This window comes from Trichosurus vulpecula, chromosome 2 (genome assembly GCF_011100635.1).
Source record: "Trichosurus vulpecula isolate mTriVul1 chromosome 2, mTriVul1.pri, whole genome shotgun sequence".
NCBI classification, from domain to species: domain Eukaryota; kingdom Metazoa; phylum Chordata; class Mammalia; order Diprotodontia; family Phalangeridae; genus Trichosurus; species Trichosurus vulpecula.
This window is the reverse complement of record NC_050574.1, coordinates 34,402,406-34,430,215: the sequence shown is the minus strand read 5'-3', so window position 1 is coordinate 34,430,215 and position 27,810 is coordinate 34,402,406. Positions and strand designations below refer to the sequence as shown.

Genomic DNA, 27,810 nt, shown 5'->3' with positions numbered 1-27,810 from the left:
TGGGCATTGAGAAGAGGCGCTGCATGTCTGTAACGTACAAACGGGAGTGCCCCTACCACGGCTTCTTAACCGTTGTGTGGGGTGAAGCTCTTTGGCCATTGGGTGGCCTCCCCTCTTCAGACTATTTAACATTTGTAATTGAAGGAAATGCCAAATTTGTTGGAGGTTAGTGAAAATAAAGATGTAGGTTTTTTTTTTCATCCTAATTCATGGACTCAACCCCCTAAATTCTATCCATGGGACCCCAGGGGAAGGACTCCTATGTCTGGTATGTCTTTGAGAAGTGGGTTGGACTTTGGCCTATAGCCAGCAGGGGGCACTGTTTGGCTAACTAGGGATGACGGACAATGGAGGAGCATGATTAGGGTTGAGAGCAGTTGCCCATCAGAGGGGCGTGACAATATAGCTGGCTCAGCACTAGCATCTGGCTTCTTGCTTTTGGCATTGGCCTCCTCTCCAGATTCAGGGCCCTGGCTTTGGCAAAGGTGGGGAGGATGGGGACTGGAAGTGGGGAGGAGGGAGGGAGAGCCCTGGAGGAGCCTGGCTGTGGAGCCTAGGGAGGCAGAAGGTTTGAGGGCCCCTCGGCCACCTGGACTGTGCTTCCACACCCTCCACATAGGTTAGGGCAGAGGCATGGCAGGGAGGTCCCTCACAGGCCATTGAGTCCAACCTGAACCAGGACAAGAATCATTTCTAGAGCCATTTGGTCTCTTCTTGAATACCTTCGGTGATGGGGAACTCACTACCTAAAGAAGCAGCCTCATTCACTTTAAGATAGCTCTAATTATTAGAAAGTGTTTTCCTTACCTAGAGCAGCAATTTACTTCTTTGCACCCTACAGGCACTGGTCCTAGTTCTGCTCTCTGGGGTTAAGTAGATGAAATGAAAAAGCCCTGGGGGGAAGAAGTCCCTCCTCCCAGTCCTCTCCTCCCCATCAGGGAAGATACCAAAACAGCCTCTTCCTTGACTCTTGCTCTGGGTTATCAGCACACTTCTGGGTCTTCAGGTCCCTACTCCCAGCCTGTGTCTGTACCCCCAGAAACCAAGGCCAGACTCCCCCTGGTGAGGAGCAGAGAATGGCTAGGCAGCACAGTTATGAGGGAGAGAGGGAGAGTGGGGAGGGAGAGAGGGAGAGAGGCGGAGGGAGAGGGGAGAAGGGGAGACAGAGAGAGAAGAGAGAGGGGGGAGAGGGAGAGAGGGGGGGGAGAGAAAGAGAGGGGGGGAGAGAGAGAGAGAGAAAGAGAGAGAGAGAGGGAGAGAGAGAGAGAGAAAGAGAAAAAGAGAGAGAGGGGGGGAGAGAGAGAGAGGAGAAGGGAGAAAGAGCCCACGCTGGCTTCACTCCCAGGCTAGGGGGCTGTGGAGCCCGGGGCAGGTCACCCCGTCTCTCTGTACCCCCAGGCACCTCTCCAGACCGTTTGGAACTTCCTGATCAGTATCAGGAACATCTGTGCTGAGGAACTCACAGGATCAGAACAAAAACCTTTTTCCAAATTAGCAAAGCCCAGTTGGAGAGGCCTCTGGGTACATGATAATAATAATAGCCAGCTTTTCTATAGCGTGTGAAGCGTTCTCATCGGATACTCACGACAACCCTGGGAAGTAGGTGCTTGTTATTGCCCCTATCTTACAGATGGGGAAGCTGAGCTGAGTGGGTGGCTCAGGCTCGAACTTGGGTCTTCCTGATCCCACATCCCATGTCCTAACCATGACATCACCCATCTGATGTGAACCAACAGTTAACAGGAACGGACACCATACTGAGGGAAGCAAGCCCTCAGCGCAGCTTCGGCATGGGCCCGAGCAATATTCAGCATGAAGCTAATGCTCTGACGAGCTTCTCTGTGGGATGAGAGATGAGGAAGTGGGACAAGAAATTCCGTTCCTTCTGAGGACCAAGGCTGTGGCCCTGTCGCTCCTGAGATCTGGAACCTTATCCGGGGAGACCTGGTACCTGCCGCCGGTGGACGTTCCAGTCCGTAGAGTCCCTTTTGGGAAGCTGCACAATCCAGGGCTCTAACTGGGGAGGGGGTCACAGGGGGCTCAGGAGGAAGAGCTTTCTAACAATCAGAGCGACCCCAAGAATGGAATGAGCCGACTTAGGAGGTCGTGACCTTCCTTTCCCCAGAAAGAGTCAAGCAGAAAATGGACGAGTGCCTTTCAGGGATGTGTAGGGGGATTCCTAGGAGGGACAGGAACTAGGTAGCATACAGGGCCCCTTAGAGCAGATGATTCAAATAGTAAAGCTCCTCTCTCAGGGAAGGAAAACATTTCTTTTCATACCTCTCCCCCTCCTTTCTCTCTCTGCCCCTCCCTCTCCTCCCATCTCCCTCTCCCTTTCTCTCTTCCACCCTCTTTCTCTTCCTCTCCTCCCTTTTCCCCTCCCCCTTTCTCTCTTCTTCCCTCTTTCTCCCTCCCTCCCCTTCTCTTCCTCTCTTCCCCCTTTCTCTCTTTCCCCCTTTCTTCCTCCTTCCCCTTTCTCTTCCTCTCTCTCTCCCCTTTCTCTCTTCGCTTTCTTTCTCCCTCTCCCTCCCCCTTTCTCTTCCTCCCTCTTTTCTCTCCCCCACCCTCTCTCTGTCCCCCTTTCTTTTTCTTTCTTCCTCTCTTTCCACCTTTCTTTCTCTCCCCTTTCTTCCTCTCTCTTCCCCCTTTCTCTTCCTCTCTTCCCTTTCTCCCTCCCCCTTTCTCTCTTCTTCCCTCTTTCTCCCTCTCCCTTTCTCTTCCTCCCCCTTTTCTCTCTCCCACCCTCTCTTCCCTCCTCTCTCTATCCCCCTTTCTTTCTCCCTCCCCTTTTCTTTCTTCCTCTCTTTCCACCTTTCTTTCTCTCCCCTTTCTTCCTCCCTCTCTCTCTCTTCCCCCCTTTTTCTCTCCCTCCCTCTCTTTCTCTCTTCCCCCTTCTCTTTCTCATCTCTACCCCCCCCCCCCACAGTCTGTGGTCAGGGAGATGCTCATTTCCGGGACTCAATCCAAGGTCTCTCCCCCACCAGCCTCAGGTGTGTACCTCTTTTATGCCCTGGACACGTCCTCCCTACATCCATCTATACGTCTCACCTGTCTTGTCAAGTTTTTGAGTTGAGCCATTTTCTCATTGGGCTCTGGATGCTGGGACTTTGCCCAGGTCTCTACCTTCCTGGACTGGAAAGCCAGGGAATGCTCTGCCCTAGGCTCTGGAGGCATCCCTCAGCAGGAGGTTTTAGTAATTTGCCTCCTCCTAGGACACCCCTGGCCCACCAGACATCAACCTGTATTTTTACTCTCGGGAGCTGGGCAGGGGGAGGGGGCTTGGGAGCAAGAGGGGGAGGCAGCCAGAGCCAGGTCTTTGGGGGTCAGCTGTCAACCAGTGTTTCTCCAGCTGGGAGTTTGTCTGGGGCACATTGTCTCTTCAGGATGGACTCGACTCTGAGGGTCTCAGAAAGGGGCTTCATTAGAGGAAATCCAGCAGCTTCAGTCACACTCTTAATCCAGGGTCATGCAGAGGTGGCAAGAGACCCTGAAAGACACAAAGAGCAAAGGTGAGCACAGGGGGTGATGAGGGACTGAGCCCGAGCAAGCGTCCCCAGAGTTCCTGGAGTGGGCTCTGGTGCAGTCACACGGGAAGACACAGAAAGGATTCAGGCATTGGTGCCTGGAGAGACAGAGATCTTCCAACACCAAAGTGACATTAGAACCTGGCTCAGCACCCCCCCACATAATGAGTGCTGGACTGAACTATGCACAGCCTGGGCCTTATGCTTCAGGGCAAGTCTTGGGAGGGCAGGAGAAGAGGAAGGGCTGGTAAGGGCAGAAGGTTGGGGGCTGGAGTACCAGGGGGAGGGATAGAGACAGATGGATAAGAGAAGGGGTGGAGGGCACCCCCATCCTCCCAGTCTCCCAACCTAAGTGACCCCCTTGCCTCCTCATTCTCACCCTCCCTATCCAATCTGCTGTTAAGGCCCATGATTGTAGCTATGTGTCATTGGCTGCTGACCTGTATACGATAGTTTATCACATTTCCTCCCTATGATTAAGCCATCAAATCACAGTCTGGTCAAAGAAGGGGCAGGGTTTGTGATGGGAGTGTTGGGAGGGAGTCTACGGCCTTGTTTTGGAGATCTTTTTAATCCTGGTAGTTCAACCCAGCAGGGCCCATTCACACACACTGACTGTCCTATGCTACTGCCCTGAAGAAAGTACATCCTCCTCCTCTTAACCTCCCTCCCGCAAACGTTTCCCTTTTTCTCTATTATGGACCATGAGATCCGAGTTCCAGTCACCTGGTTTCCATCCTTGTGCCTCACATTTCGAGGTGACCGCCTGTCCAGGGACATAAGCAGGTAGCTATGGAGGGGCAGTTTTCATCCACCAGAGCTCCCTGGTCCCTGCCACGTCTATTCTCAAGCAGCACCCCATTTGTTTCACCCTCTTTGGACACACATTTACACGGGCCTTCCCAAAGCAGCCAGGACATTCCAAGACACTGACTCCTTCCATCTGCTTGGTCAAGCCTGCTGCCAGGGCTTTTAGCTGCTCACATCTATGTGCGTTTGGCTTGAGTGTCCCCAGCTTTTGTTTTAAATTCCTCGGCCAAGGGGCCTATTGCTTGAGCTCTATAGTCTGCCATGAATCACAACCAAGATTCTAAATCCCTTTGGCAAACTGGAGCAGCCACTGCAGATATCTTCTGGGTGGCTGGAAACTCAGAGCTCCATGCAGAGGTTAAGAAACAAGGCAGAAATCCCAGCCAAGAAATGCGAAGGACGTAAGGTGTGGCCCGGAGTTGGGGACAGGAAGTCAAGGATAGGGAATAAGACATTCTCAAATGCCAACCACACCCTTCAGTTTCATTGGCATCCCAGCCTCCTGCCAAAGGGAATCTGGGCAGCCTCATGACAGGGGAGATCCCTGCGGACTTCTGGCAAAGGTCACACAGAAGCTCTGCAGAAGCTGCTTACTCATAATGCAAAATACTGTCTGCAAAATTTCATGGCAAATACCAAGAGGAAATAAGTCCACTCTTCTTTCTCAATCTCCATCTACTCTTTTACTCTCCGGCTTCTTTGCAATTATGGGAGATATACCCTTTTTCAAAGAGAAAAGATGTAAGAAAATAGGCCAGAAAAAAGGAATTGAGAGCAAAGTTGGATCAAAGGGTCATGTGCCCCTGTCCCCCTTAAACTTATTCCAAAATACTTGTAAGAGCAAAACAGATGAGAGCAAGGAAGGAATGGACTGGAGCATAGAAAAGGGCTGTGGGGACGGGGGCGGGGTCCCTTGCCAAAGTGAAGTACAGAGGGGGTGGGAAAGGAGATGAGGTTTTCAGTCTTTTGTTAGGTTCTATTTGTGTGCTATGCTTTTTAAATCAAATGCATGCCTGGGGTTTGGGGATTAGACAAGTTAAGTAGAAAAGGAAAAGTCAAGTGATGGGTAGAAAATTAATGATTCATTACCTATTTACTTTAACTTCCAACACAGATGTTACTTAATTGTTTCAACAGAGATTTCTTTTTTCTTTCTTTTTTTCTGTTGGGGAGGGGGAGAGAAGGAAGTTAAAATTTTGGTGACTGATATTTTAGAGACCAGCACTCCCTTGCCTGGACTCACCGTGAAGGTCACCACGAGGAGTGTACTGAGGGGTGTACTGAGGTATATGGGGTGTTCAGGAAGGACTACCACCTCTGGTGTGAGGGATGCTGAGCCCTTTTCAGGGCTGCTCATCTACTTTTGGCATCCACTTGGCACTCCACTCTCACCTGTGGCTCCAAGAAGCTGTAGCATGCACAGTGGTCACAGCCTGATAAACCATCTTGGCAGATGGGCTAAATCAGGTTGAGGGTAACCAACAGGCCCCACACCTGTTGGTAAGTTGGGGGATTTTTACTCCAAGTACACGGAGACTTTCCCTGGTGGAATGGGTGGATGAGAACAATTAGTTCCAAGGGCCATAAAGGCAGCTAAAGCAGGTGCTGTGGAGAGCTGAGAGCCTGGTCAGGCATCGAAGATGCCAAGGTCACCCTGGGCCATCACCAGTTAGATTGATTTTTGTTTTGTAACTGGACTCTGATGACTCAGAAAGAGGGAGTGAGGCTGACGACTTTGTGCCACTCTGCCTCACTCGGATCAAATTCACGGACAAGTCAAGACATCATACCATGATGCCATTGGTTCTCTTCAAAAATGAAGGACAAACACCACCACCACCAGTGCCAGGAGACAACTAACATGCATTACAGGGATAGAGAAACAAAGGGCACAAGTATCTTTTGAAAAATCACTCATTCCCCCTTGTGACAATTTGTCCTTTGGGCATCTACCAAAGTGCATCTGAATAAACATTCACTACATACCTAGAACTATTTTTCAGTGTGAAGTTTTTGATGCTTGGTGAGGGCTGCACGCCTACTGAAGGTATTCCCACATTCACTACATGCATAGGGTTTTTCTCCAGTGTGAATCCTCTGATGTTGAGTGAGAAATGTGCTCCTGCTGAAGGATTTCCCACATTCAAAGCACTCATATGGTTTTTCTCCAGTGTGAGTTCTCTGATGGTAATAAAGGGATGACCTCTGGCTGAAGGATTTCCCACATTCACTGCACTCGTAAGGCTTCTCTCCAGTATGAGTTTGCTGATGACGAGTAAGGAACGTGCTCCGGCTGAAGGCTTTCCCACATTTACTGCATTCATAAGGTTTCTCTCCAGTGTGAATTCTCTGATGTTCAGTAAGGGATGAGTTTTGACTAAAGGCTTTCCCACATACGCTGCATAAATAGGGTTTCTCACCCGTATGAGTTCTATTATGTTTGGTAAGGCATGTGCTCCGGCTGAAGGTCTTCCCACATTCATTGCACTCATAGGGTTTTTCACCAGTATGAGTTTTCTGATGTTGAGCGAGGATTGAGAAATACTTAAAGATTTTCCCACAATCATTACATTCGTAGGATTTCCCTCCAGTTTTAATTCTCTGATTTTCAGGAAGGGCTGAGCTTTGGCCAAAGGCTTTCCTCGACTCACTGTTTTCTTGGCATTTTTCACCAGTGTGAACTTTTTGATGTTGGGTAAGGCAGGTACTCCGGATAAAGGCTTTCCCACATTCAGTACATTCATAGGGTTTCTCTCCAGTATGAGTTTTCCGATGCTGAATAAGAGCTGAATAGAAATGGAAGCCTTTCCCACATTCTCGGCATTCATAGGGTTTCTCTTCTGTATGCATTTTCTGATGTTGGGTAAGAGCTGAGCAATATCTGAAGGCTTTTCCACATTCAGTACATTCATAGGGTTTCTCTCCAGTATGAATTCTCTGATGTTCAATGATATATGTGCTTCGACTAAAGGTTTTCCCACATTCCCTACATTCATAGGGCTTCTCTCCAGTGTGTGTTTGCTTATGTTGAGTAAGCGATGCATGATAACTGAAGGCTTTCCCACATTCATTGCATTTATATGGTTTCTCTCCAGTATGAGTCCTCTGATGGTAATAAAGGGATGAGTTCTGGCTGAAGGCTTTCCCGCATTCATTACATTCATAGGGCTTCTCTCCAGTGTGAGTTCTCTGATGCTGGGTAAGGCACGTGCTGTGGCTGAAGGATTTTCCACATTCATTACATTCATAGGGCTTCTCTCCAGTGTGAATCCGAAGGTGTCGAATGAGGGCTGAGCAGTAACTAAAGGATTTCTCACATTCGTGACACTTATATGGTTTCTCTATATTATGAATGATCCGATGCCGAATGAGGGTCGAGCTGTCACTAAAGGTCTTCCCACATTCACCACATTCATAGGGTTTCTCTCCAGTATGGATTCTCTGATGTACAGTAAGGCAAGTGCTTTGGCTGAAGGTCTTCCCACATTCACTGCATTCATAGGGCTTTTCTCCAGTGTGAATTCTCTGATGCCGAATAAGAGCGGAGAAGTGATTAAAGTCTTTTCTGCACTCATTACATTCATAAAGTTTCTCCTGGTTTCTTCTTTTCTTTTTTCTCTTCAACCTGCCTTCACACTGATTGGCTACTCTTAACTTGGAATTCAAGGGACCACCCATCGTGGGCTTTTCCATTAGTGGCCCCTGAAGGGACCATTCTTCAGAAGTGCCTTGTTTTGAAGCAGAAGACTTTGCCTGGCTCTCAGTTTGGGTGTTCTGGTCTGAAAGAAACGAAAAAACAAAAACATTCTCTTTTCCTTGTGCTGAGAGAAAGCAAATAACAATAAAAGAAATAAAGCTGAAAATACTGCCTAGGTAGGAGGACTCTTTCACAGATATCAAATGTAGCCTTGTATTCTGGGGGAAAGATGAGGCAACTGGAATAAGGATAATTAGTAGAGAGAAGTGAAAGGAAAACTAATCCAAACCAGGAAAAGGGACTGAGAGCTAGAAGGGACCTCAGAGGCCTCCTCATTTTATAGGTGAGGAAATTGAGACCTAGGGAAGTTCAGTGACTTACCCAAGGTCACACAGGCAGTTAGGGGATCACACAGAGAGAGGTTAAAGCTAGACTGAGAAAATATAGATCAGGGTTGGGATTTGACTTTAATTTTGATCCATTATGCTAACCCAGGGGTGGGGAACCTGTGGCCTTGAGGCCCTCAAGTGAGGCCTTTTGACTGAATCCAGAACAAGATTTGTTCTATGAAGTTTGGATTCAGTCGAAGGGGTGCACTTGAGGGCCACATGTGGCCTTGAGACCACAGGTTCCCCACCCCTGTGCTAACCCACTGACCACTGCTCCATAGGCCTTCATTTGACCACATGCTAGGACTGTATCCTAGCCCAGAAGGCATTTTATAAAGGGCCCTCTGGCTGAGGCAGAGATTTCCTCGGTTTCAGGGTCTCCTTGTCAGGAATGCCTCATGTGAGCTGTCCTGATCACCTATCTGTCCTCTGACCTTCAGTTCCTATGAATTTCCTTGTTCCTGACAGCAGACCAGTTCTGGAGATTCCCCACGTAATCTTACTTCCTCTCACACTTTCTATTGTCCAGCCAAACTGGATCAAGAGAGTGTAACATAAATTTTGGCAAGATTTTCAATAAATTAACAACTAACATGATGCTTTAACTGTTAGTTACCTAGACACTTAAATTAAGACGGAAGGTTATATGCCCCCACATTTCAGCAGATGGCATTTTTACGGCTGTTGGCCATTCAGGAACTGATTATTCAGCTTCAGAAGGATCGATCCCTTTCATTTAATTTCCTTCTTGTCTTTTGATCATGTCAGAAATCTTATTTTAGTCACTGTTAGAGTTTTATCTCTTTCTTCCTCTAAAACTTTCCACAAATTGCCAGATTTATAAACTTTCATATGTCAACTATGTTTCAAAAAAGAATTTGGCTACGAATCATTAATCAGTCAACACTGTTGCAGTATCTCACCGAAAATACAGACTGGTTGACAGAAAATTAGTTAGTGGATGCAAAAGTGCCCATTCATTTTATTACTTTTGTTTAGTGTTAAAGACATTTGTATCCACTGGTGAATTTCAGTACACACACACACACACACACACCCCTGGACATGGACACACAGACATACACAAAGATACTAGTATTCTCTTGAAGTGAAATATAGAATAGTAAAAAGAAATGTGAGTGGAACAAACAAATGTAGGATGGTGATCATTTCTGTGCCTGCTGCAGTGTTTTTAGAAAACTATGTGCCAAATTAATAATTTTGTTATCTTCTTTAAAATATCCCTCTTCACATCGTTAAACATCATTGCAGAAAGGTGTAGTCCCCAGACCCCCTTCTGGCCCGTTCTGCACCTCTCTATCAGACCCCACGTCCACGGCAGGGCCCTTTTCATGAAAGATCAGGCCACATTCACTACGGCTTCTTTGACTATTCTAACGTGGCCAAACGAAGGACTTTGCCAAAATAACACCAGAGTTATGATGGTGCTTAGGTCTTGTTTTGAAGTAGGGATGAGCTGGGACGCGGGACAATGAAGAATTTTTTTGTTCAGTCACCTTCAGTCGTATCTGACTCTCCATGATCCCATTTAGCGTGTTCTTGGCAGAGATACTGGAGTGGTTTGCCATTTAGGAAACTGAGGCAAACAGGGTTAAGTGACTTGCCCAAGGTCCCACAGCTAGGGAGTGTCTGAGGCTGGATTTGAGTCTTCCTGACTTCAAGCTCGGTGCTCCTTCCTCTGCCACCTCCAGTGTCTTAATTTTTGGATGAGTACTTATGGAAGATTAAAGCAGCATTACAGGCTGGGTCTGAAGACAGGGCAGGGGTGTGAAGCAGCAGAAATTCAGCAGGGAACCTGGGTTCAGATCTCAGCTTTGCTGCTGACTGTCTTTGTATCCTTGGGCAAGTCACTCCATATCCCTGGCCTCAGTTTCCTCATCTGTAAAATGAGGGGTCAGGTCAGATGACCTCTGAGGTCCTTTCCAGCTCTAATGTGATGAGACTACTGACTGCTCCCCAAAGTCGGCTCATGCCAGCCAAGTCCAGAGAGGCCCATCCCAGAGAGGCTGGGCACCAGGTGTCAAATGTCTGTGGACAATGCCACTCACAAGACTGGTATCTGGATGGCTGGTGATCTGAACCAGTGGAGATAGTGTCCGTACCTGGAGTCCTTCAATTATGGAAGTCCAAGTCCTTGTACTCCCAGGGCCCAGTCGAGTGCCTACACAATAAGCACTTAACACCTGTTGATTGGCTAGTGCCTAATAACTGGTACATATCAACCACTCAAAACACATTTATTAAGCACCTACCACGTGCCAAGCTCTAGCAAGACAAGTTCAATGAATGAATCAGTCCCCGGGAGCAGAGAGCTTACATTCTGATTAGGGGATGGCGGCAGAGATAGCTCCCGAGGATAAAGGTAAGCAAAGGCAGCATGAATAAGAGTAAATAAAGACAAATACCAAGCAGCTAACCATGGCTTGCGGCAGCAAGGGCACTGGCTGGAGCTGGGAGGGATCAGGACAGGCTTCTTACAGACCATCAATGCTACAGGGACTCAGGATGAGGACTTGCAGTAGATAGGGAAACCTCCACAGAAGGGCCAAAATATAAAGGATGGGCACATTAGTAAGGCAGACAGGAAGACACTTTTTCTAGGACCTGAATGACTGGACCAGGGTCCTCCACCTGGAATCTATGAGCTTGTGACCAGAAGGCTTGATAGAATCCAGGACACACAAAGTGGGGAGAACAGAAGATCTGTGTTAGGGGAACAGCAGGCAGACCAATGGAGGGCTTGGCTGGGGGAGAATGGGAGATGAAGCCAGACTAAAGAGGAGGCTGGGGAGGTTGGAGTTTATCCTCCAGGCCAAAGGGAGCCATGGGAGGGCTCTGAGTAGGTAACGGACATGACCAAAGTTGGGCCTGCCTCACTTTGGTGTCTGAATGCTGCTGGGTCAGTGACACCTCTGGGAGGGTCCGTGGTGCTGGGAAGGCTCTGGTGGTGGGCTGCCCAAGGACCAGCCTCTGTAGAGCTGAGGAGCCTCCTCACCAATGCAGCTCTGGGTGATGATGAATCTTTCAGTCACAGCAATTCTGGAAGGCTATTGGCCAACTTATGAAGGGGCTGTGATCAGTGGAGGAAGCGCCTACCCCTACCCACAAAACTGTGAACCCCTCAAGTGCGGAAGTAGATGCAAGGTACTGCAGGGGATACAGCAAAGTTAGGAATGGGAAGGCCAAGACATACAGAGGTGGGAGAGCTAGCCATCAGAAATGAAGAAGCAGACAGGAAAGCAAAAAGGAGTAGGGTCGATTCAGGAGGCCAGAAGCCAAGCAAACACTAGACACCACTGACCTCTTAAGAAAACACTGAAATTGAAGGAACTCTTTCCCAGACAAGAACAGAACTTATCTCAGGGTTAGGGGGTGGGGGTGGGGGGGTGGGAGGACGGGGGTGTGTCACAGGAGGGAGATGATTAACTGATGGCTCCCCGATCAATGTCTGCAAAGGAACCCTGGCACTCGCTAACCAGCTAGCCTTCCAAGAATGTGCCACCTGGCTGATGTCCACTCACCTGGACAGGTGTCTTTTAGTACCTTTGTCTTGGCAGTTCCCTGTAGATCCAGTATCCATGGCTCTTTCTTTTGTTCCAAATGATAGATGACATTAGGTTCGGACACCACAAGTCCTGCTCATGGGAAAAGAGACCCCCATTACTTGCCAGGAAGCTTGTTTCTCTAAGGTTGTATCAGCCCTGTTAAAGTGTGTGTGTGGGGGGGTTGTTTGACACTGAAGTTCTTGGAACGTTTTCTTCATCTCTCTGGGTATTTCAGAACACGTGACCTGTCATGTGCAGGGCTAAGCTTAAATAGCCCAGGTGCCCCTAGAAGTGCTTATGGAACATCTCTAGCTCATGATCCTGCTTGAGGATCCAGGGAAGAAAAGCGTTTTTGAAAGAGTTCCTAGCTTGGTCCTTAGAGAGGAGAAGGAAGGAAAGCTAGCTACAAAATGACTGGTGCTGGGGGATGTCTTTGGAAAAACAAGCTTACCGAAAAGTAATGGGGATTACCAAAAGATAGGTGGATTTGTCTCTCACAGCAAGCACATCATGTAATTAAGAAGCTGGATGCCAAGGAGGTAGGCAGTGAGGTTAAGAATGGCCACTTTACTGAGCACATATCCTACCAGGAAAAAAAATGGATCTTTAATGGAATGGAGGCCATTCAAGCATTCCTTACCAAAAGACCAGCACTGAAGAGGAATACTGACATATGAGTTCAGAGAAACCTGGGGAGGTAAATGTGTCTGAGAAACTAGAAGGAGCAGTAGGAACATGCAATGGTAACATTCTAATGCAGGAGAAGAAACAAGCGTCCCTTGAGAACCCTAATTTCTTCAAAGTTAAATAAGAAAAATCAGAGGGATTGGTTCTCTTGTGAAGGTTTTAAGAAGGAAAATAGAAGGGAGGGTAAAAGAAATACACTAGTGTAAAAAGGAGGAAAAGGGGGGCAGAACTTGCTATTTTTATTTGAATGTGTGAGAAAGTATGCAAAAATGGAGAAAGGGGTAGGAGGAACATGCATCAGAGGACCCATACTCTTATCTGAAATGGACAAAGGAGGGTTGAATGCACATGTAAATAGATTGGTATAGAAACATATCAAACTCAACAGAGAAACAAGTAGGGGAGTTAAGAGATTCTCAGTCAAGGTTAGGTCTGAATAACACTTTATTGTGAAAATGACTGGGAAAAAAACCTGCAAAGACCCATGGGAACTGGTGCTATAGTTAATCTGTGCCAAACTGTGTGCCCTGTACTTTATAGAAAGGAAAAGATGTTCACCATCCTTGGAACAGTGGAGATGGACTTGTCCAGACGGGAAGGTTCTTACATACTGGCTGGCCAGTTAAGCAGGCAAGGAAGCATCCTTCTGCCTCTGCCAACAGAAATATGTGCTCCTAGCCCTAGGATGGAGAGAAAAATCCCCCTAGGGAAAACTAAATAAACTAAAAAATTAACCCACACTTCCCATGTGGAAAGTAAGAATTCTATCACTGACGAAGATACAGGGAAAACGATGTCTTGCTATAGATGAAGGTCAGACATCAGTTAAGGGAAGTACTTTTGGTGGGTTCTGAGGCAAGCCTTGGCTAATAGATTTTGATGCCAGAGAGTTATAAGGCTCCTCTGTAGTTACCCAAAAGTATGCAGAGTGTGGGAAAGCACACCAGAGGACCTGGTATCTAACTAGGCTGCCTTCACTCTGAGCACCCTTCTCTCTCTCTCTCTCTCCTTTCTCTCCCTTTCTCCTCTTCTCCCCTGCCCCGCAGTGTTTCTTGAGAAGTGACAGAGTTTACTGGAGTTCAGCCGAGGGGTTGCCCAGTGGTCTAGCTCTTGGGTCTCCTGCCTTTGGAGATACTGTCCTCTGGTTCAGGGGTGGCCTGGCTTTAGGCACAGGTCTACCCCTGGTGACTCAGGGCCTCTGTTTCATTGTCTCTTCCAATTGTTGCCCACGTTCCATGGTTGGGGGAGCAGGGCAGGTGGAAGTCTGCCAATGTCACCTCACAAGGAATCTGATTGAATGGAGGCACTTCCCAGGGGTGGTGGCACACTCCTGTGATCCCTGGGGCTGGGAGTTCTGAGCTGCAGTGGGCTAAGCTGATCCATGTCTACATTATATTAGCCTTCAACATGGTGAGCCCCCGGAAGCTGGAAGGCCACTAGGCTAGAAAGGGGAAAATCTGCCAGGCTGATCAGCCGTGAGATCAGGCCCGGGAGGGGCCTCTGGGCAAAAAGGGGGCTTGATGCTTGTCCTTCAGATTCCCCAACAGTCATTATCTAAATTTAAAGGCCCACTGATCAGTGGCAGTGGGGCAGTGAGAATGTTTTACCTGAGAACCTTGATCCAAAGATGCTGCGTGTCTTCCAGCCTAATAAGAATGACTTCAAGGACAGAAGAAGCTGATGTAGTGAATCTGACATGGAATATACTGGTGGGAGATCACACAGGAGTGTTCTCTTCTCTAAACTGTTCAGTATTAGAGGGGTCCCACAGAGGATGACCAATGGTATGGAGTTCAGGGTTTGAACAGGCAGGTGTAAGGGGGATGTCTCTTGTGGGTCATAAACTGGGAAACAGCCATCATCGGGGAGGCCATTAGACAGCCCCTGCAGGTGAGGAGGTGGCCTGCTGACACCCAAGTAAGTAATCTCGCACGAGTAGCTATTATTATAGCCTGGACAGGATTGGGGGGAGGAAGACTCTTTCCTGAGTTTGGTCTTCACCTTCATTACTCTCCAGGCTATACTCCTGACTCTCTGGACTTTCTCTACCAGCCCCAAGAGACTAGGGTCCATCATCTCCTCCCCTCCCATCATCTTCACCTTCCTTTTATGTACCATCTTTCCTCCTTAGAATGTAAGTTCCTCAGGGACAGGGAATGTTTTTCTTTCTGCTTATATTCATTTTCCCATTGTTCAGCATACCACCTGGCACATAGTAAATGCTTAATCAATGCTTATGGACTGACTCTCAATCAATTCTATCCCAGAGATTAACCTAGCTGGGGCTTTTTGTGTATGAGTCGATGCCTCATGTGACAGAAGGCTCCGGGGGATAGGAGGGCCCAAGGACCCCCTTCTAAATATCCAGAGAAGATCAGAAGAGAGAATGGGAGGAAAGCCCTTGGAAATGGTACAGGGCCATATGAACGCGAAGGATTACTCTTGGGTGGGAGATGAGAAGGCTGTAGGAACCCCAAGTGTCTTTGGAAATTGTGGGAGCATAGACAGACCATGGGGGTGGTGATGGAAAACAGAAAACGTAAAAGTGACATTGTCTCTTGGTGAAGGCCACCTCCAAAATTAAATTCCTTTCCCTTCTCCCCAGATTAGCCATGGTAGATATGCACCAGAGATCTTATTTGAAAACAAACAAACCCAACACCAACTCATTTACTACTAGAAGTCTTAAGGTCCCAAGAAGTGGGAGAGGGGAGGGCAGGGCGTCTCATTTTTGAGGGACCACAGCAGATGGATTTAGAGAGCCCAGGGTTTCTATCTCCACAGATGGTTAGAATTCAGAGACTAAAGGCCTGTTATCCTTGGGGTCACCTTTAGTTCCAGAGCCTATTTATCAATGGGCTTATTTCCCATCTGCCCTGAAGGAAAGAGAGATGAAACTGTCCATAAAGGAATGTGTGGCCAAAGGCGTGACCATAAGGGATAGTGGGTAATTTTACCTTATTTCTTTAGGATCCTATCAAATCCCTATACACATATCTATCAGTGATTCATGAGAAACAGATCTCTGTGGGGATAAGTCTTCTGGGGAGCCAGGTCTAGATGGGGCCCAACACACCCTGAGGCTAGGCCTTTGGTCTCTCTGCCATGAGGAAGAGAATTGGGAGAAGAATTAACATCCTGTGAGTTTGTTTTTAGGAGGTTGGTTTTGACCCAGAAAAAGCCTACCCCCCTGAAAAAAGAATGTTTCCTAACAGGCAAAAGTGTAGGGGAAGGAAAAGGATATTAGGGATAGAGGGGAAAAGAGGAAAAGTTGGTAAGAAGTAGTCTCTCAGGCCCGAGTGCACCCAAATGACAGGATTTGAGAGTGGGACAGAACCTTGTGTGCCATCCAATCCAAGCCAGAACACAAAAGCAATCCCCACGAGAATGTCCTCAGGAGGTGGCTTTTCGGCCTCTGCCTGAAGAGCATCAGGGAGGCCAGCCTCTTGAGGCAGTCAGCTCTACCCTACAGAGCTCTGTTATCAAAGTCAAGCCCAAACTGGCGCCTGCTCCTGGTTCTGGTCTGGGGCCCCTCCGCCACATGACAGCTATCACGCCCTCTCTTGCCCCACCTTCTCTCCTCCAGGCTCACCATGCCCAGTTCCCACCTTTGTCACCCACTCAAGACTCTTGCCCATCCTGGCTGCTCTCCTCTGGGTACCCTGTAAGGTAAGGAGCCAAGGGCTCCCTGAGGGAAGCAGGAGGCAGCCTGTGTCAGGCACATCAAACCACCACCATCACCTGGACCAGACCCTGAGACAGACATCCCAGAAACCTTAACCCAAGAGCCCTGGGAATAGCAGCATTGCTCAAAACACTGGATCTGCTTCTGTTCCAGCCCCTAGAGCCATCATTGAAGAGAAAAAACATTGTGGAGAAGGAGCCACCTTCTTTATCACCGCCAAATGTCACCAACAGGCAGATGGGCCCAAGAGCCTTGGGAGGGGCAGCTCCCCCAGATCGCCAGTCCTGCTTCCAGCCGAGCCCTCACAGCCATCCTCTGGGGAAGGGGTCAGCCATCCCCACCAACTGCCAACCAACCGCCACTCCCAGTACAGGAGGCAGGGTCAGCCTCGCTATAGCAGGGAGATACCCTGAAAGGGAGACAGGAGGCAGCATGTGCCACTTGAGTCAAACTAATGCCACCACCTCGGCCACCATCTCCCAGAAGACCCTGATGGAGATGGTCCAAGGTCCTGAAGCCAAGAGCCTTGGGAACAGCCAGGCTTCTAGCCCAGTGCCCGATGCCACCATCTTGGGAAGCCTGGACCTGCCCCTGCACAGGCTGCAGCCACCGCTCCCAAGGACCCAGAAGGGAAAGTCCTTGGCCCTGCCAAATGGCTCAACATCAGAAACAGATTTGGTTTTATCAGTGATTGACATTAAAGAGGAGGCATCCCCATCTGTTCTGCCCCTGTCCCTAAGCATCATGGGACCTTTTCATCTGATTTGTGGCTGAAACCTCCCAAATATGCTGTCTCCTGATTAGAATGGGGGCCCCTTGAGGGGAGGGACTACCTTATCTTCTTATCCGTGTCCCCAGCTCTTCGCACAGTGCTCAGGACAGAGTAAGTGAATAACAAATGACTCACTCATTCATTCAGGGCCTGTTTTAAGAGAGGTTTCCTTTTGGGAATTAACAGGTGAGTCCTAAAAGACTGGACAGGGCCTAGGGGCACAGCTATTGTTTCCTGGACACAGGGACAGTTATGTTCTAACTTTATCCCTATGTCCAGGAGTGAAGGAGGATCTGGGTTCAGATTCTGGCTCCAACACTAACTGTGTGATTTGAGTGAAGTCCCTTCCCTATCCTGTGCCTCAGTTTCCTGATTTGTAAAACAGGGATAAAAACCCTGAACACTCCCTGCCTCACAGGCCTATGTGAGGGCAACACTTTGTAAAGCCTGAAAGTGCTATATACTTGAGTTAATTAGTAATTGTGTTAAAGTCAATAGTCCTTAGCTGTTCTAGAATCCTTGGAGATCTGAGATAGAGAATGAAGGAGCAGGGCCAGGAGCCTGGAGTGAGGCTCCCATGTTGGTGTGGGTGGGGCAGGAGAGACCACCCCCCCATACCATGCACTCACAGGGCCTAAAAGCCCTAAGCCTGACTCCAGCTCAGACAGCAGAGAGCAATGATGGGAAACCCTAATCTATAAACGTTCCAAGGAGGAGATGGCAGAGCCCCTCTCCCCACACCGGGGGAAATACTTTTTGGTTGCTGTACCTCATAACAGTATAGCTGGGCAACCACAAAGGTCAGTGGGATCTCAGGTTACAGGAAGAGAAGGGCAGGGTCTAGGACAAGGAAGGTGAAGGTCCCCTAGCACTCTGCCCTGCCAGAACATGCCAGGAATACTGCACCCACCATTCAGGAAGGATGTTGATAAACTGGGGAGTGACCAGAGTGGGGCAGCCCAGTGGAGATGGGCTTTGAGATCAATCGTGAAGCTCCACTGAAGAAAATGGGGAGCAGTATAGAATGGTGGAGGAGGGGAGGGGCATAAGAGCTGTCTTCAAGAATTTAAAGGGCATATCTGAAGTGGGCAAAGGAAGGTGGAACACACACACAAGTAGTTTGGTGTACAAATACAGCAAACTCTGTGTTTGTTGTTCTGTTTGGCCCCCAATTTCAAGGTGAAATTTACAGAGACTCGATTTCAAGGAAACCTTCCTAACAGTGAATGCCATCCAAAAATGGCATGGGCCTCTGCCCTGGGATGGTGCAGGGTCCCTCTCCCTGGAGCTCTCCAAACAAGAGCTGACTGAGCCCCTGTTGGGGATGTTGGAGAGGGGCCTCCTGCCTAGAGACAGGCTGGCCCAGAAGGCCAACTCTGACATCCCAGGATTCTGCCCTTTTGAGGGCCTCAGGGAAGGAAGTCCTAAGAACTTTGGGATGGCAGGAGAGCTCCTGACTGTGGCATCTGCCAGGTACATACCAGGTCCTTTGAGCGAGAGAACGGGAGCTTGACTGTTTGTGCTGCCCCCAAGTTTCCCCATCCCAAGCCTGCAGGCCTGAAGGGGGCCCAATGCACTCTGCAGGGACTCTGCAGGAAGGAGGGGGTGGCCAGTGGAGGGGGACCTGGCTTCCAGAGTTCTCTCTGCTGAGAAGGATCTGCCAGGAAACAGTCTCTGAAGAAGCGTAAGGAAGCTTCCCATGCCCAGCTCTTCAAAGGCCAATAGGAGAACAAGTTCCTTGAAAGCAGGCAGCTGGTGGCGCAGTGGACAGAGCTCTGGGTCTGAAGTCAGGAGAACCCTACCCAGCTGGGTGACCTGGGGACCACCACTTCCTTGATCTCAGCCTCAGTTTCCTCATCTGTAAGATGGGAATACTGCTAGCACCTCCCTCCTTTGTGAGGGACGAATGAGACTGTACACACAGAAAGCACTCTGCAAATGCAAGAGCACTCTTTTTACTGTCTCATCCCTGAACCCCAGGACCAAACCCAGCTGAACTCTACAGAGTAACCATGGAGACAAAGAGGCCTCCCAAACACTGATTCTGAGTGCCAGGGGACCCGCCTGGCCTGGCCTAGTGCTGCCCACCCTGTCCTTACCCAGGGAGACCAGATTGCCATAGTTCTCCAGCATCACATCCCTGTAGAGGTCCCTCTGCGCAGGCTCCAGCTGCCCCCACTCCTCCTGGCTGAAGTCCACGGCCACATCCTTGAATGTCACTGGCTCCTGAAATACAAGAGACATTCCCTTGGTGTACTCTGCCTTCTTTCCCCCTCCCCACCCTGAACACCACATCAGCAGGGGAGCCGGTGATGATGCTCGAGCAGGCTAAGACAGAAGACTGAACATCTCCAAAGGCCTAAGAAATCCTCTGATGGAACCAGTCCAAGGGGATGGGGGTGGTCACTCCAGGGGCTGGTGAGGCTGGAATGCAGCTGGCAGGGACAGGCCAGGAAGGGCACTGGCCCGAAGGTCCCAGGACACAGCGGGGCTGGGCCTTCCTTTCTTAGCCTTCCAGGCCCTCCGCAGGCTGACTCTAGCCTCCATTTGCAGCTTCTTTCCCCACTGCCTTTCTCTACACATGGGCCCATTGAGACCACCAGCGGAGCTTCCAGAGCTGGTCCTGCCATTGCTGGCTGGGGAACACTTTCAGTTCAATCCAGTGCTTTCCTACCACGTGTGAGTCACTGGGCCAGGTAGAACTGAACAGCCCCTGCCCTCAAAGGGAATGGAACATGTAGGTACATGATACAGGGAAATGTGAGGAGGAAGGACAGGTTAACTACTGGAAAGGGGGAAGGAATTCCCAATCAGGGAAGGCTTCACAGAAGAGGTGGAGCCTCAACTGAGCCACAAAGGAAGAGAATTCTTCATGGCAGAAAAGAGAAGGGGGTGGATTCCAGGTATGGGGGAGGGCCTGGGCAAAGGCGTGGACACAAGAGACGGAGTGCTGAGCTAGGGGAAGAGCCAGGAGATCGATGTGGCTAGAATGCAGAGAATGTTAAAGGGGGGATGGAAAATAGGTCTAGCAAGGCAGGTGGGAGCCAGTCACAAAGGGCTTTCGATGCTATAATGGAGGAATCTGTATTTGATCCCAGAGATGATGGGGAGCCACTGAAGCTTCTTGAGGAGTGCCATGGTCACACTTGTGCCATGGAAAGGTTACTCTGGCTGCTGTGGGGACAGGCTGGAGAGGGGAGGGATCAGAGACAGGGCGTGAGCAGAGAAGGAGGAGGAGCCAGGTATGAGAGAAGGCCAAGTGGAAGGGTAGGTGAGGGCTAGGCGCCACCCTCAATGGAAGTGGTAAGACTGGAAGAGTGGTTTTAGGGGAAGGCGATGAGATGCATGGGACGTGGGGAACATGAGGCAGGATGGCCAGGTGGACGCCTCAGCAAGCAGCTGGCATTGTGGGGCCAGAGCTCAGGAGACCAGTGAGGACTGGCTAGCCAGATCTCAGAACCACCTGCCCAAAGATGACAACTGAACCCACGGGAAGAAGGCTGGGCCAAGGAAAGAAGCAGCTGGGCACACTCGGGGCTGCTACCGAGGCCTCCAACAGAGCACGGATGAGGAGTGAGGTTCAAGGGGGAGGGGACTCCATTCCAAGACCCGGGTCCCAAGGCTTTGGATGGTGACAGCAGAAAGGGGCAGCTGGCTGCTTGAGGCTGTTGCTCATTCACAGCGAAGACCAAATTAATGTTAAAACAGAATGCTGGGCCATGAATCTGGTAAGCTTAATTTAAAATCCAAGAGAAGAGGCCTGGTGTAGGGGATAGAGGGCTGGTCTTAGAACCAGGAAGACCTGGGTTTGAGTCCAATCTCCTACATGTACTGACTGTGCCACCAAGTCACATGACTCCTCTGCATTCTAGGGAACTCTAAGTTTGTAAACTGCACAGAAGGTGGCGACCTGCACTGGGAAAATGAGTGTCCTCACCTGGGAGTTCCTTATACTGGGAAACCCCAGGCACAGCCTCTATCCCCATCCTCAGCGTCCAAGGAAGTTCTGTGTCCTAAGGAGGAAGGTCCAATAATCTAGCCCTCAAACATCTACCTTCCTGCATACAGCAGACTGTTTTTCCAATATATTGATCAGTTCTGGAATCTTCCATTTCTATGTGCCAGAGCAGTGAGGACAGTCCTGGGTCTGGGAGTAGACAATGACCCTCCACTCTGGCCACAACACAAATCCTGGCCTTGTCATCTCCTGCCTCAGGTACTGCCCTGGCCTCCAGGCTCTCTCTTGCCAGCAGCTACCCAGGGGATCTTGCTAAAGCTCCCGCCCCGTGGCATTTCTCTGATCCAGGGGCTCCCTCTCTCATCTAAGACAAAACACAAATTTCTACGTATGGCCCACAGAGCCCTTCCAAACCTGGCCTCACTTTACCTTCCCTGCTTTCGGCACATGGCTCTCGCCCACATGCGATATGTTCCAGTCAAAGTGGCCTAATCGCCAGTGTGGATACACAACATTCTATCACCCATTTCTGTGAAACTGTCCTTCCTAAAGTGCACATCTGCCCATGTCACTCCTCCCCTCCCTAAACTGCCATGGCTCCCTGTCACCTCCAGGATCAAAAATAAAATCCTCTGTTTGACATTCAGTGCCCTTCACGACTTGGTCATCTTACATCACCCCCTCCCCACGCACATATGTGCAATTCAGTGACACTGGCCTCCTTGTGGCTTTGAGCACAAGACCCTCACCTCCAGACCCCAGGCATTTTCCCTGGCTGTGCTCTCCATCACCTCGGCCTCCCGGCTTCCCTGGCTTCCTTCCTTCAAGTCTCAGCCAAAACTCGGCCTTTTCCTGGAAGCCTTCCCTGATCCCCCTTCACGCCGGTGCCTCTCCTCTGCTAGAATTCCCAACCCAACCTCTACATCTTTTTTTGTATGTAGCTGTTTATATGTCCTCCCCACTTCTCTGCATTAGACTGTAAGCTCCTTGAAGGCAAGGACTGTTTCTGCCTTTCTTTGTATCCCCAGTGCTTAGCACAGGGCCCAGCACACAGCAAGTGCTTAATAAATGCCTGTTGACTGACTAGCTTGATGCAGGCTGTCCCCATCCCTGGTACCCCCTCCCTTCTCACTTTCACCTCTTAGGACCCTCGTTCCCATGGCCATCTCCCATGTAAAGTCTCTCCTCATCCCCCCAGCCGGTGCAGTCCACCCTCCGCCTCCACACTTTCTCTATATTCACTTATCTCTGTACCGAGCAACCCCTGCCCTTGGAACGTAAGCTCACTGAGGACAGGGGTCGTTTTGTTTGTCTCTGTGCCCCCAGTGCCCAGCACAGAGCCTGCCACATGGTGGCGACTTAGAAAAAGTTTGAATTGTTGCTTGTTGACTGGGAAGACAAAAGAGTAAAAGCCGTGCGCTGAGGAAAGGGATCCTGAGGGAGGGCAGGAGGCAGGTGGAGAGGATCCCCCGAGGGGCCATGCTCTGCCAGGAAGGAAGCAGCCCAGATTCCCGAGGAGGACGTGCACGAGAGTCCCTGGCCTGGGCCGGGCCAGCAAAGATGATGCAGAATGAGGAGGGGGATGAAGGCAGAGCTTTGGGTATGAGAAGCAAGTCCACCTCACCTGAGATCTGGAGGCCAGGAACTCGGCTGCCATCTCTTCCACCTCCTCTTCGGGGTTCCACTCCTCGTGAAAGGCGAGGTCCTGGCACAACAGATCTAGGAGACAAGACAAGGGCTGTGGGATCAAGCCGTACTGCCCAACCCCAGCCCAGCGGGGGAGATGGAGGCCAAGGGCCTTCTGATGCCCTTCCCCTCCCCTCTCACTCCAGCTCTAGACTGGTGGCCCCAGGAGCCTATAGCTCAGGCCCGGGAGGGGGTGCCTGCCCCGAGGGTACTGGAGCAGTTCTGACCCAACCAGCTGGGGACATGTGTCTCCAGTCCAGGACTCAACCAGAGGCTGCTCTGAGCTGGTCTGTGCAATTTATAATCTTAGAGTTCCCTAAAATGTGGAGGAGTCACGTAACTCAGTGGACTGTGTTGGAGATTGGACTCACACCCAGGTCTTCCTGTTCCAAGACCAGCCCTCTCTCCACTACACCACATAGCCACCTCGATTCTGCCCTTCTGTTGTCCCCTGCACTCATGAGGCTAAATCAAGCACCCTGGAGAGTTCTAGGCACCGAGCAGCCCCTGCCTGACAGGCTGGACCACCTTGAGCTGAGGGAAGCCACAGGTTCCTTGAGGGCAGGGGCTGTTGCATCTTTGTTTTTGTACCTTCAGTATCTGACAGGGTCTGGGGCAGAGCAGGTGGCTGACAGAAAGGGAGACTGGTTGAAGCAACTAAGCATGTTACAACTGGAGAAGAGAAAGTGGGGGCATAGAGAGAGGCCCCCATGCTCTGCAGACTCCTTCCTCCTTTCTCTGGGCTCTCTCATCTGGCAGCTTCACCCATTCCCTCTGTGCAGGTACCCCTGGGGGGTTTGGAAAGTCTCCAAAGACCTGTCTGAACTGATGCAGAGCGGAGTGAGCAGAACAGGGAAACAATCCATCTCACGACAACAAAGCGTAAAGAGAATCACCTTTGAAAGCCTGATACAAGACTTAGCAACTCTGACCCAAAACACAGTGACCCAGGACGATTCCCAAGGACTCATGATGGAGAGCTGATGGACTCAGATGGACTTTTCTTTCCTCTTTTTAGACATAGTTAATGTGGGAATTTGTTTTGTCCCTCTATACATATTTATAATAGACTTTGGTTTTCTTGCCTTCTCAATGAGTAGGGGAGGAGGAGAGAGAGAATTTGGAACAGAAAAGAAAACTGAATGAAAAACAGAAACCACAATAAATCTACACCCTGGTCCTGCTCTCTCTGCCGAACCTGAGACCCCCATCTCCAAATGCTCTCCAGCCATTTCCACCTGGCTAGCCCACCAGCTAGCACCTTGTCCCCCACAGTCAGCAGCCACTGGATTCATCTGATTTCTCCTCCCTGCTCTCCCCCTTCCCCCTCCTCTTGCCTTTACTATTTCTTTCTTTGGTGTCACCATTCATCCTGCACCCCATGTGGATAAACTGAGTTCCCTGAGAGCTTTGTCTTTCACCTTTCTTTGTGTCCCTAGCACTTAGCACTGTGCCTGGACCATAATAAATAATAAAAACGTACTTAATCAATGCTCATTTGACAGACTAAATTCTAGCCAAACGACTGACCCTCTGTCCTGAGACGTGCCCTTGGTTCTCGCTTCTGCACACCTTTGCTCACAATTCCATCCTTGTACTTGGATTTGCCTCTCTCCCTCTAACAAAATTCTACCACATCGATTGTTGTTTGTCCTTTGTTTTCAAAGAAGATCGATGACATCACAGGTGATGTCTTGACTCCTGGGTGAATTGGATTAAAATGAGAGAGAGCTTCACAAAGTCGTCAGCCTTGCTCTCTCTTCCTGTCATCAAAGTCCAGAGGCAAGACAAAAGCCAGGACAACTGGTGATGACCCAGGATGCAGTGGGTGACCTTGGCATCTTCCATGTCTGACTGAGCTCTAAGCACTCCACAGAACCTGCTTCAGCCGCCTTCATAGCCTTTGGAACAAACTGCTCTCATCCACCCATTGTGCAGCAGGAAGCCTTCACATTCTTGGGGTAGCAGCCCCTAACTCACTGAAGGGTTTGAGGCCCTATTAGTTACTCCTCAACCTGGTTTAGCCTGCCTGCCAAGTCAGTTTACCGGGGTATGGCCGTTGTGCTTGCTACAGCTCCTTGGAGCCACAGGGAAGAGTTGGGTGACAGGCGGGCACCAAAGGCGATGAGCAGCCCTCACACCAGAGGTGGTAGTCCTCACACGCCATATACCCCACCACAATCACCAAAAATGTGTGGTGGTACAACCCTGTGACCCTGTGACCAGGGAGGCTGTGGCTGGTGGATCACTTGAGCTTGGGAGTTCTGAGCTGCAGATGGGGCTAAAGTGGATCAGGTGTTGCACTAAGTCTGGCACCAATATAGTCAGCACCTGGAAGGGGGGTGAGGGTGCATTTGTGTGTGAAGGGAAGTCATGCCCTGGTCCAGTTTGGAAACAGAGCTTGTCAAAGCTCCTGTCTGGATTAGCAGTGGGATTCAACCCACAAGTGGTGATTGTATCTCCAGCATGGACAAGACAGACAGATCCAGTCTTAAAAAAAAATGGAAGGACCTAACCGTTGAAGGTGGAGTGCTAGCTGCCTGTCACTAGAGGGGCAGACCAAGGCAGAAGCGTCAGTCCCAGCAGGTACGGGAGGTAGGGCTGGATAAGGGAGCTCTTAACCTTTTCTGTGGCCTGGACCTTCTGGCAGGCGATCTGGTGAAGCCAACGGAGCCCTTCTCAGAATTGTGTTCTTAAATGCAAAAATAAATTCCAAATCAAAGTATTCAAAGTTCCCAGCTCATAGGGCTCCTGAAAGCTATTCATGGGCCTCCAAAGGGTTAAGAAGTCTCGCACTAGCTGCCCTCCAGGGACTCTCCCAACTCTAAGAATAAATGATTCTAAAATTAAACTGTAACATGCCTTAGGCACCTCTTCATTTAATGAAGGAAAATATTTCTGCTTGCCCCATGACTCAAGGGATAAATGAGGAATTAACTTTCTGGTTCCTTGGAGAAATGAGCTCCAGGAGACATTCCCTTTACTATGAGAGGATCTGGATGGCCTCAGGAAAGGACCACAACAACGAGTTTTAGGAAGAACATTGTGGACATGGAAGGATGGCTAGGACACAGAAGGGCCTATGGTCTTCGAAATCAGAAGCCTTATGGAAAGGATTAGGGCTACTTAGGCTAGAGAAAAGATGTGAGTGCCATGGGCTTCAATTTTCAAGTGTGAAGGGCTGGCACTCAGGTGGAAGAGGGGTTAGCACTTAGTCTTAGTCTGGCACATAGTAGGCGCTTAATAAGTGTTTACCAATTGATTGGTCTTGTTCAGCTAGGGCCCTAGAGGGCAGAATTAAGAGCAAAGGGTAGGTTCTAGAGAGAGACCAGTCATAGCAAGGAAAAACCCAGGACAAGCAAGAGCACTCCCCCAAAGTGGAACGGGCGGCCAGTGAAGGTGGTGAGCTAACTGGTCCTCGTGTGAAGTCTCCAAGCAAAGGTTTGACATCCGGGTTTTGTAAAAGGGATTTGGGTTAGACTGCAGAGGGCTGGGACCCCTTCTCTGAGTCAGAAGACCTGGACTCTTTCCCTGCTTCCACCAACATCTATTTTATGAAATTCATTATGTAGCCTCAGTTTTCTCAACTGTCAAATGGGCATAAAAAGCCCCTGCCCCACAAGGCTCCAGGAATCATAAAATGTGACCACGGGGTGATCCAGAAAAAGCCAGATTCACAAAGCCAGGACAGCAAACACCCTGCCTGGTGTAAGCAGCCCGTCCATGACAACGGTGTGATCTCATTGGATAATGTGCTCTCCAAAAGAGTGTCAGACATTAGTGTGTACCCTGAAGCCACAAGGACCTGAGGCAGAGAGCCCAAACCTCCCTCGCTGAGCCCACTGCATTTCAAAGCCACGGAGGGCATCCTTCCTCTTCCCTACTCTGTCCATATCAAATGGCTGCCTCACTCCTCCAAGCCCATCCTCCATCCATCTCCCCCAAACTCTTTCTGTTAAAAGCAGTAATGGATACAACACTAGACTTGGAGTCAAGAAGAACTGGGTTCAAGTCTTGACTCAGACGCTTACTAGCTGAGTGAGCCAAGTAAAGGTCTGAGACAAGTCAGTTCTCTGAGTCTCAGTTTTCAAATGTGCAGAACGGGGACGATTACAGTCACATCTACCTCCTACGGTTGTTGTAAGTGTCAAATGAGATTATGCACACAGAACACTCTGCAAACCTTACAGCGGTCGAAGGCATGTGGCAGTGTGCTCTAGAGGGTGGGTGGCTATTCTCACGAAGCCTCACCTTTCTTCTCAAGCAGCTGGGTCGGCGAGTCCTGCAGGATCAGCACCTCCTCGCTGGGCTCCAGGTGCTGTAACTTCATCCAGGTTTCCACATTTCCAAGCATGATGGTCAGGAACTGTTCAGCCCTTTCGTGCGGATCTCCGAGATCATCTGTGAGGCCTTGGCAGAAGGCATCATAGTCCGTGTCCAGGTCCTCGCCTCCACGGATGAACTCCTCATCCTCCGGCATATCGTCCATCACCTTCAAACTCAGGAGTCCGACTTGTTCCTGTGGACCCAGGACGTGGGAGTTCAGAGGGACGGCCATCCCCAATACTTAGTGCAGCGCCTCACTAGCTGCAATTCTGGCTCTAGGGCTCTAAGCGGCGATCCTGGCCTCGATACTCCACGGATTCTGTCAGTGGAAGGGATCCACACACAGCTCTTTCAGGTGGCCTGAGGATGTGGTCAAGACCCTGGAAAACAGAAAGCAACTCCTTAGATGAAGTGATCTCAAGCAAGCATCCACCAAGGTCCTGGAGCTGGCTCACCTGCACAATCCTACCTGAAGACACACATGCACGTGCCCAGCCAGGAGGACCGTGTCAGGCATGCCAGGCCTCCCCTCTGACACACACTTTTCACACAGAGACTTGGCCTCTGCCCAGCTAGAAGACTCACAGCTCTGCTCTGCACCTCGCCCTGCACTGTCAGACCCCCCCCCCTCAAGATTCACAACTCTGCTAGGCCCCCCTCCCAGACTCACAGATCTGTTCGGCCCCACCTCCACCGTCAAACTGCCCCCC

The 27,810-nt window shown here is 49.9% G+C and overlaps 1 protein-coding gene across 1 annotated transcript; it reads right to left on the bottom strand.

Annotated features, from left to right (window-relative positions):
- Window positions 1–6,320: 6,320 nt before the first annotated feature.
- On the bottom strand, window positions 6,321–27,406 carry LOC118839025 (zinc finger protein 420-like). Its single transcript, XM_036746418.1, has 5 exons — window positions 27,026–27,406; window positions 22,713–22,807; window positions 19,230–19,356; window positions 11,963–12,076; window positions 6,321–8,113 (listed from the first exon to the last, which is right to left on the bottom strand). Exons 1-5 carry the CDS (start codon window positions 27,330–27,332, stop codon window positions 6,327–6,329), a joined length of 2,430 nt encoding a protein of 809 aa, XP_036602313.1. The 5' UTR covers window positions 27,333–27,406; the 3' UTR covers window positions 6,321–6,326.
- Window positions 27,407–27,810: the final 404 nt, after the last annotated feature.

Bases quoted from the DNA above. Each gene is read 5' to 3' on its own strand.
- LOC118839025 (XM_036746418.1), bottom strand. From the start codon at position 27,332: ATGGCCGTCCCTCTGAACTCCCACGTCCTGGGTCCACAGGAACAAGTC. The intron at 12,077-19,229 runs GTAAGGACAGGG...TCCCATGAGCAG, and splicing joins TGGCAATCTGGTCTCCCTGG to GACTTGTGGTGTCCGAACCT. The intron at 8,114-11,962 runs GTGAGTGGACAT...CGTTTCTTTCAG, and splicing joins ACTAAAAGACACCTGTCCAG to ACCAGAACACCCAAACTGAG.